The sequence below is a fragment of the Perca flavescens genome, chromosome 4, assembly GCF_004354835.1.
Source record: "Perca flavescens isolate YP-PL-M2 chromosome 4, PFLA_1.0, whole genome shotgun sequence".
In the NCBI taxonomy this organism is placed as follows: domain Eukaryota; kingdom Metazoa; phylum Chordata; class Actinopteri; order Perciformes; family Percidae; genus Perca; species Perca flavescens.
This window is the reverse complement of record NC_041334.1, coordinates 14,761,963-14,772,131: the sequence shown is the minus strand read 5'-3', so window position 1 is coordinate 14,772,131 and position 10,169 is coordinate 14,761,963. Positions and strand designations below refer to the sequence as shown.

The window sequence follows — 10,169 nt, the reverse complement described above, 5'->3', positions numbered from 1 at the left end:
TATAACAAATGTTGATGCTTTAATGGCTCAGCAGAACGAGTGGCTCATAGTGACTCCAGCTGCTCTTCCTGGGATGTCATACAGCTCTTCTTCTGAGGATGCCAAGACGTTGTCCAAAATGGGAACACTCAAACACACACACACACACACACACACACACACACACACACACACACACACACACACACACACACACACACACACACACACACACACACACACACACACACACACACACACACACACACACACACACACACACACACACACACACACACAAAAAGAAACAAATCTGGCAACCCACATCTACAAACAACAACCATCAAAAGAACAAATCATGACAATCAGCATTCTTTTTTTTTTTAAATACCTTTTTTGTCTTTAATGTATTTACAAGCTTTAATCTGCTCTGTAGGTCTGAAGAATTACAAGCATTTCATGTTCAGTGAACCTGGCCATTTGCTTTTTGATGTTGCATTTTTGCTTGTTTCATTTGAATGGATCCGGTTTGTCCTGTGGACTGACTTGCATCCCTTCTTGAATGCATACCTCTACCTCTCATGAGGCATCTGTACATATCAACGTAGAGCAAGCCAAGGCTGAGAGAAACACTTCCTGGTTATTAGGAGATAACCTTTGACCTCAACACGGACAACGTTAATAGTTTCTGTGCATCCACGTCTTCTTATCTCTGCTTCCCCTTCATCCCAAAATAATTTTGTTTCACCCTGTTTTAAACCAAACAGTGTGGAATCCAGGGAGGCTATTTTTTTTTTTTTTTTACAATTATTATTTTGTTATTATAATTAATTATATTGTTATTTCTGTTGTTGTTTTCATTTGTGAGCATCTGCAAATGTTAAATAAGTTTCATATTTGCAGTCCTTAAAAAAATAATAAATTAAAGAGTCCAGAACCTATGCATCTTTTAAGTCTCTTCTTAAAAAGTAACAAAACAAAAGTAAGTTAAAATTTAAAACAAAAATATTTTCTATGTATAATACAGGTATTTAGTGCTTCCGCCGTTGGAATCCAAACTGAAAATGGCGGCATGTTTCAGAACCGTACCGCAGAAAAAAATTCCAGCCGTAAAACATGTCGTCCTGCCCATACACCCATTTTGAATGTGTGTTCTGCTGTAAGGATGCAGTTCTACTACGCCGTGTCCCCCGGGTGTCTCCCTCGTCAATTATCTTCCGACTCCTCCTCCGCCTCCCGCAGCCAGGTGAAGAAGGCCGTAACAGACTTAAGGGCTACACCCTTACCCTGCTGCTCGGCAGCGTCTTTGCTCGTCTCCCACCTGTAGAAAGCATCCTCCGAGATGACGTCCTCATCATACAGACAGTCAAAGAACATCCGGAGAAGATCTGCAAGGCAAAGACACATCGGTCATCTAAGGAAACGCAACTTTCGGAGCTGCTATAGTAACTCCCTGGGCCATGTGTACTCCAGCTAATTCAAAGGTTCCAGTGGAGGCATCATGGGGGTGAAGATGCCCCACCCTCTTTGAGGAAATGCCCTCTGGGAGGAGGTGTGGACAACTGTTTTACATCGGAGAGCTTCAAAAGAAGTACATTCCCATTGTTTTGTTTTTTTCCTGTAATTATTCATTATTTTAGTATGTTTTTGTAATATGGCTTCCAAATTACATGTCTTTCATACTTTAAAAGGAACACTTCACCCCCAAATCCAAAATACATGTTTCTTCTTACCTGTTGTGCTATTTATTGATCTAGATTGTCTGCCTTCTCTTCTATATAACGGAACTAGATGGCACCAGGTGTAGATGCATAGCAAAGATAGACTGTAAAAGTGAAGCCTGGTGGCTGGCTGCAGTATAGGTCATAAATCTCACACCCCTCCATATTAGTGGACGGGACAAGGGCCAAACTAAGGAAATCAATGTACACGTCAAACATACATTTCCCAAAGATGGTTTCTGTCATTTTAGTTCTTATCACATTGACGCTTGTTCAAGTGTTCATTTTCTGATACATTTGTTTTTTATTAGTTATTTGAAGCTATAAAAATGGGGTGATATGTGATGATTGACAGCTGTGATTGACTTTTGGTTGGGAGGGTGCATGGGCGGGACTTTGATACCGCAGCTCCACTGCCAGAACACTACTGCGCAGACTATGGCTCCAAAATTACAAGATGGTGGCGCCTGTCTCCGAGTTATTTTGGCTTCACTTTTGTACGGTGGGATGAAGTGGAGACGCGCCGTCATTCTCTTTATAAAACCTATGGATGGCAGTCAGCTTGTGGTGCTCAAAGTGCCCAAAACTCCACAGCAATGTGGAAACTATCATAAAATTCGCTGGCTTAAAGTGTATGAACTACTCCAAGGTCAATAATTAATTGAATCTAATCTGCCAAATAATTAGAAATGCATCTTTTATAATGTTGTTGAAAGAAAATGGAAAAAATAATTAGAATTATCAGAATTTTTAAACCAACATGGATGAGAAAATGTAAATTTGAGCATTTACAATTGGCCACACTACAACTGGGAAACTCCATCTGCTGATAAAGATTATGTGACATGATCGATAGCTTCAGAGCAGCTGCTAAATGGACCTTGTGGGGAGACTAGATTGTCTACAATAATATTGCTAACAACATGGTGCACACACACAATTCAATCTTCTCTGTGTAAAGGAAACATAAATCTTATAGTTTCATTAGGAGGAGGTGAGAGGAGTAAACTAAGATGCAGCACTTACTCGGAGGCTGATCGAGGGCGACGATCAGCGCCTGAAGTGCATAAAGTGCTTGCAGCTGTCGCTCAGTGTCTGAGTTAAGGTACTTGAGTAATACAGGCAATCTCCTCTGGATGATGGCCGTGTCCACTCGACAGTTGGTGTTATCATCTGTTGGGTAAAGCAGGAGGCAGAGTGAGTGCAATCTGAGCCGCTTCGCTCAGAGTTCGGCAGAGGAAATGGTGCAATCAGCGGTGCGATTTTAGCAGAATAGACGAGTTTCTCCTCCAGGTGGTGGAGTGCTTACCTTTCACTGCTGCCTTACACACAGCTGTCATCAAAGCCCTCAGGAAGGGAGACGAGCTCATCTGAGATTCATCCAGGTTTGCCTGGGAAATTGTGCAGGAGGACAAAACACACATGGCTCAACACAGCTCTGCAGTTATGCTAGAAAAGAACAGCAAACACCTTTTAATAAGAATACAAAAAAACTATAAATATATTTCTGCGGATTACAGGCTGCAAATTAAACTGAGCTGTGCCACAGTTCTACAAGTCATAAATAACAGACTGCCCTGATTTTGAGCCACTAGCTTGCAGAGTTTGATGGCTTTTTTTTTCCTCTGAGAAATGTGTGCATACATGTGTCACTTGTCATACCTCTACCCAGTCAAAGATCTGCTCGTCGCTGGCCATGTCCTCCAGGAGAAGTCTCTCCAGCTGCTGGCTCAGCTTCTCAGGAGACAACATCTTTTTGGACAGAGACGCCTCAGGACTGGAGTCGCCCAACAGAACAAACTGGAGTTTCTGTTTGTATCAAGACGAGAGGACATCGATATGATGGGGAAGTGAGAGAGAGATGATGAAATAAAAAAAAGACTAGGGGGTGGGAGTAAAATGTGCTCTTTGTGAACTTCTTGTGTTACATAAGAATAAAAAAAAAGCCAATGGATAGTGACTGAGTCTTCCTATCATTTTGATAATTCTTGAGACCTTTATTACCAACCTGTTGTGAGATGAAAGCCTGGACATCCTCTCCCTCTGGCAGGAAGTCAGTCCAGTTGAGGCCAGATTCCCTCCACAAAGAACCCACAGTCCTATGGCTCTGTGGAGACAAGAAGAGACAACATTGCACCTCTCTTCTCTGAAATATCTTATTTCTTTCTGTCTGGTTTCCAGGAAAAGCCAAATGAGCTCCAAGTCAAAACAACCAGGCCAATGATTTGACTAATGTATTAAACAATCAAATCCATTGTAGTGCAACCATTTTTTGTCCATACTCTCACATTCAAAAGCCATTTGACCAAAATATTACAACATAATCAATCTTTAACCTTGATAGACATTTAATGGAACTATTAACTATGTACACCCCTAACTACAATGGACCAATTGATTATAGTCCACTGGCTTTAGAATGAGCAGGTAACATAATTAAACAAGTGAAGATTTCAGTGGTGCTTACCATTTGTTTGCATAGTATGTGCAGTACTTCAGAAATTAAGATCCCAGCTCTTCCCACAGGAAGCAAAGGTTTGCTTAATTCACTGTGAACAATTGGAGACGACACAAATTAAATGCAAGTCTGCCATAACAATAGGACACTTGAGACAATGTCCTAAAATGTCTCTAAGCACAGTATATTAAAATGTCTGAAATTAATCTTGGAAATTAGTACAGGGAAGAGAATCCAAACTAGAAAAATGTGGCCCAAAGGACAACCACCATTTAATTTTGTTCTTCAGGGAAAATATTGATCAAAATGGTGTATTGTGGTGGTAAACAAAAAGGAGCACACACAAAGCCCATACAAGACAGTTGGCCACAAGCTGGCTTATTTTTCCCTGAGAACACACCAGGGCTGCACGATATGAGGAAAATATCTAATTGCGATTATTTTGACTGATATTGGAGGGAATGGTCATTTTTGTATCGTTATTCTCATTTTCATTGAAAAGTATTAACATAAAAAAATGTAATGATTATATAGTGTGATTTTTGAGAGGATCTGTACCAAACAGTCTGTAGGATACGATTTACTGAACGTGTCTGCAGCACCACAATACCTAATTCAGAATGGTTTGACACATATTTTGCCTTTAACAAATAATACTTTTAATTGTGCAGCCCTAGTAAACCAAATTTGACTTCATTTTTGCATATTTTCTCCTTGAGTATCATGTGAATGACCTCCGTACCTAAAGAGCTCTCTCATAGAGAAGCCGCCTTCCTTCAGTACCGGGCTGAGCAGCTCGGCCAGGTACAGCCAGATGTGGGGAATGTCGATGGCCATGTCATCCGCTTGTTCCAGCGTGTCTGCAAACCTGAGACAACAAGACACAGTGGTGGTTTGGAAGCAAGTTAAAACTATTGTATTATTGTTCCTGTGGTCTAGAAGGTGACAACCAGACTCATACAAGTACAAACACGTATAAAACACAAAGCTGCTCAAATACATGAGTTACTATATTTAAGCACCAACAAAATATAGGTTTACACCCAAATTAAGTTTTCATTATGTCGATCATGAACCATAAAATCCCACAAACAAGAAAAATAATAATTCAATTGTTTGATCTTTGCCAATTCTTTTCTACTTCTACCCAACGTCATTGCAAGTTTTCCTTTTTGAGTTTCCTCCACGTTTACTCGGTAAGTACGCCATTTTTTTTTTGGGATAACACCACAACATGATTTAGACATTTTGAAATTTTGGTTTCAAAATTACAGATTTTTAAAATATTCTATATGATAATATTAGCTGGACAATTTCAACTTGGCTAAATTAATCTACATTTGATTGTTCTTTACAACTACAAATACATGAGGTTGCATGCACTTTGTTTGATCCCAAAATCAGAACAGCTAGGAGATTACCAATTTCCAGTTTTTCTATGCATCTTTAGTTTCACATTTAACAGACAATCAAAGTGGTAAACTGTCAACAAAGGCCTAAGCAGGTCTGACAATCTTTCGGATCGAGTGATGCATGGTCGCAGGAGCAACAACAACACAAAAAACAAGATACAAGGTGAGAAGTTTGTAACAATGGATACATTAGGAGAGATGCTTGAAATAAGTTAAAGGGTGGCTGATAAGCATTTGGCCGTAAGAATATTTGCAGTTAAACAGAAAGCCTTTATCGCTGAGAGGGAATGAAAACCAAAAAGGTGGCAATGAAGACTAGTGATGCAGCTGACTGTAAGTCATACTGGACAGTGAGACACCAAGAAACTAAAATGAACCGGAAACATAACACAAGGTAATATTAAAATAGGAAAAAAATGAAGTATGAGAGTCAGAAACTCTGGAGAACTTTACAATGATATTTTAGGTAGATCTGTGGATAGCACCGCAACAATTCATGGGGATCCCAATAAACCACAAACTCATTAGAAGAGGACATTTTGGAACAAGAAAATGTATTTCAATCAATATTCCCATTTTATGGGAACACAGCAGTCACAATAACTAAAAGCAGGCACGCATTAAAAAAAAAAGACTAACCATTCAAAAGGTAACAATTAGTTCCTTGTCCATATAAAACGGCTTGGTTATTAGGCTGAGTGCATTATAAAGGAGGTAAACTGACCCTTTTAGGAAGTGGGGTCTGGATAGGATGTTCTGCTGCAGCAGCTGGAAGAAGAGCTGGCCCATGTGGTCCCGGGTTATCTGACTGCGCTCCAGGGTCGACTCCACCCCGACACGCACAAAGACGTGCAGCTGAGAGCCCAAGTCCAGCTCGTCCACACACTGAACAGCCTCCTGCAGAAAACAAAGAAATATGATCAAGACTGAGTGGAACTAGTGAAAGAAGGGGAACTTAAACACGACATACACTACCGGTCAAAAGTTTGGGGTCACTTAGAAATTTCCATTCCACTCCATTCCAGACACAATACCTGCTGAGATCAGTTGCATTGTTTTTTTAATCAGAACAGCAGTTTTCAGATTACATTATGTACTTACATAATTGCTAAAGGGTTCTCAACTGTTGTAGAAAGAAGTGGCTGAAGAAATGCTTGAAATCCATGTTTTTTGGTCTAAACGTCATACTCAAATTAAAAGTAGTACAGCTCCCATATACTCTGACACTCAGGGGTATGCCTGATATCATTGGAAAGGAAACATTCTCAAGTTTTTGTTACAAGTGTCAGGGCGATTCTAGGCCTTACTGACACAGAGTTACAGAGGCTAGAATGGAGGTGTTTTATTTCCGTCCAAGTCATACATCTGCAAAGTGATTAGAATACACTGCTGTAAACACATCTGACAGGTGACAGACAACACAGGGCATTAGCCACGTCTCAGCTTACTACAGAAACAATCCAGACACCAAAAGACTCAAAAAATGGATTTTATATGATTTCTTTCTACAGATATGTCTGTGCGTTTTTTTATTTCCATTTGAAAATTGCAAAGAAAAAAGCCCAAAAACTACAAAATACAACAATTCTCAAATACACAAACACACCCACATCAATCACCTTTCCAATGATATCAGGCACACCCCTGAGTGTCAAAGTATATGGGAGCTGTACCACTTTTAATTTGGGTATGACGTTTAGACCAAAAAACATGGATTTCAAGCATTTCTTCAGCCACTTCTTTCTACAACAGTTGAGAACCCTTTAGCAATTATGTAAGTACATAATGTAATCTGAAAACTGCTGTTCTGATTAAAAAAACAATGCAACTGATCTCAGCAGGTATTGTGTCTGGAATGGAGTGGAATGGAAATTTCTAAGTGACCCCAAACTTTTGACCGGTAGTGTATGTTTGAATTCTATTAGTTAGTGTTGCACGCTCAGTGATAAAGTGGGAAGATTCAAGCTGTTGTTCTGAACCTTGTAATTAAAAGAGAAATGCATGAATCTTCATTAAATGTATTTTACAGAAACCAATACATAGTGCATTCTTTTCTAAAAATGGAAACAAAGCACATAGGCATTGAAATAATGAATTATGTGAAGACAACTAAATTATTTGAACAATAAGTTGATCCATCTGAGAAGAAGCAACCATTGATTTCTCTCTAACCTGCTTTAAAGCATCCGTTTGCTGATGTGCATTAAAACATTTGCACCTAAACAGGCCTCTACTGTTGATCTCCCTGTGAATCTCAGTACCTTGTAGTCATTTATGTGCAGGAACTCGTCGATGATGGACTTGGACTTCCTCTCTACCTCCTCCTCAGACAGAGCAGGTCTGTCGGGGGTCTGGACCCCTGGCTCAGGTTTCACTGTCAACGGTAAAAAACAAACCGTGTCTGTCTGTGGTAAGAGCAAAATACAGATCGATGTCTGGTCTACTCTGATTGGATTCCCACATAAGCACCAACTTACTATATATATATATATATATATATATATATATATATATATATATATATATATATATATATATATATATATATATATAATATATATAATATAGTAAATCACAGATTATAAGCAAAATTAGCTTTCAAAAAGGTACAATTTGTGACTCAGATTTATGTTTTTAGGGACAACATATCTAAGAAAAAACTATTCAATGACCTGACTAAAGAAAATACACACAACAGCATTTATGGCCAAACGCCTACTTGAGAACAATGTATTGATATCTGGTATGGCAACCTGCTGTTGCTCCTGAATTGATTTCAGGAGTTGTTGTGTTGACAAAGAAAAACAATATACAAGTACATGTAAATGAGGTTAAAATGAAGTTCTGATGCCATTAAAAGGTGTGTGTGTGTGTGTGTAAAGTAATTTCAAATTAAACAAGAAAATAAGGGCAAAAACAAGACTTTAAAAAAACACACACAAACATTGTGGTATTGCGCTAATCTGCAATAATTTCTATATTTTACATTTGACTATATAATGTCATACGGTATATAACTATAATATTATAAAAACATATCCAGGCTTTTTAATGCCTGTTCATGGCTTAAATCAAAAATCATAGAAAAAGAGTGGTTGCCACTAGAGACAGTATATACAGTAAATATTATTTTCATGTATGTCCAGTGTTGTGCAGCACTGCGTGGCTCACCAGGCTCTCTGGCTCTGCTGCGCTCTGGCTCGGTTTTGTCCACTGTGACACTGGTTCTCCGCGGCTCAGCTCCCTCTCGCTCCCGGTCTCTCCGCGGCGGCTCTTCGGGGGTTTGATTCTCCAGCAGCTCCTTCGAACTGCCTCCCCTGGTGAACGGTCCGGGCCGTGATGATGGCGGGGCAGAGATCAGCTGCTTCTCGCTGCGTTCTCTCCCTGCACTGCTTCGACTGCTGGGAGTCAACAAGAAAAGAAAAAGCAAACAAATACGTCAATTAGGATGTTACTGTATCAGAGAGATACAAAACTATCAGAAGCACAGGGATACCCCCTTCAAAAGGGCAGGAGCTCTAAACATGATGTTGTTATTTACCTTCCCAGCGTTCTCCTGGAGTCAAAGTCTGGGTTCTGTGGAGGAGGGGTGGAGGGTTGAGGCGAAGGCGTAGACTGCAGCGCAGAGTAACGATTGAGGCCGGCTGTCCGAGATAGTTCTGCAATGGAAAGAAAAAAATGATACGAGATATGAATGACCAGAAAATCCAGGCCAACAATTGTGGATTATTAGAGTTAATTTGTTTTTTCACTTGAGTCACTGTATATGTAGTATATAAGAGGGGAAGACAATACAAAATTCAGGAAAGAAAAGAATCTCTAGTGAGCTTCAGGCTCAAGCTTAAGGGGTCAGTATGAATCAACAGAGGTGCTGGCCGGATGGTCTATCAGCATCCGAAACCCCTCCCTGCAGCCTGCAGAACTGTGCTGTACAGACAAACTGGAGTGGGCGCCAACATTGAATATATACGTGTGAACCACACACCCATTTCCAGCCTGTGGGGTAATTGGTACGTATTATCCTGGGTTGTGACCCAGGTCATATCTGAATTGCCATGACCAGGGATCAACCTGTGTAGACTTTGTTGGCTTTGTTTGAACTGACAAAAGAAGTGTTGAACACGGGTCAGATAACCCTAATCCGATCCTGGTCATTGGGGTGAAAGAGGTATTGGAACTACAATGATTAATTACCATGATTACATGAAGTTTACAATTGTTACAACTCAAAATCTGGATGTCAACAACCAGTCAACAAGTGATATCTGAGCTGAGGCAGAGAGAGACAGCCAGAGGGGTTAGTGTTACCTGAGAGTCATTTTTAGTGTTTTGCTACAACGAACAGGCCTCTGAGACACAAGATCAAATGTGCTTGGCTGTGTGATAAACAATTATTTCCATTTTCTTTTTAACTCCAGCTCATGCAATGTTTCGACCCACCGTGGTCTTGGATCAGTTAATACATGTTTTCTTACCTGAGTCACTGGCCTTGGCTCCTCCACTGCTGCCCTTCACCCACGTGACTTGAGCCCGGGGACCCAGCTGGATCTTCTCATCCATTTGAGGCTGCAGAAAGAGAATAATTTAAGAACAAGCTGC

The 10,169-nt window shown here is 40.1% G+C and overlaps 1 protein-coding gene across 10 annotated transcripts in view; it reads right to left on the bottom strand.

The window, feature by feature from the left end:
• Positions 1-361: 361 nt before the first annotated feature.
• The window catches only part of eif4g3a (eukaryotic translation initiation factor 4 gamma, 3a), a 57,133-nt gene continuing 47,325 nt past the window's right edge, over positions 362-10,169 (bottom strand). For 8 of the 10 annotated variants that reach the window (XM_028575203.1, XM_028575209.1, XM_028575204.1 and 5 more), the window contains 12 exons: positions 10,046-10,136; positions 9,112-9,229; positions 8,742-8,971; positions 7,832-7,944; positions 6,295-6,467; positions 4,901-5,026; positions 4,168-4,249; positions 3,709-3,807; positions 3,363-3,509; positions 3,010-3,091; positions 2,727-2,873; positions 362-1,367 (listed from right to left, as the gene is read on the bottom strand). In XM_028575203.1, coding sequence (XP_028431004.1) covers positions 1,186-1,367; positions 2,727-2,873; positions 3,010-3,091; positions 3,363-3,509; positions 3,709-3,807; positions 4,168-4,249; positions 4,901-5,026; positions 6,295-6,467; positions 7,832-7,944; positions 8,742-8,971; positions 9,112-9,229; positions 10,046-10,136 — 1,590 coding nt within the window. In that variant the 3' untranslated portion in view covers positions 362-1,185. The remainder of the gene's footprint in view (positions 1,368-2,726; positions 2,874-3,009; positions 3,092-3,362; positions 3,510-3,708; positions 3,808-4,167; positions 4,250-4,900; positions 5,027-6,294; positions 6,468-7,831; positions 7,945-8,741; positions 8,972-9,111; positions 9,230-10,045; positions 10,137-10,169) is intronic. The other 2 variants (XM_028575206.1, XM_028575213.1) reach the window with 1 other exon arrangement.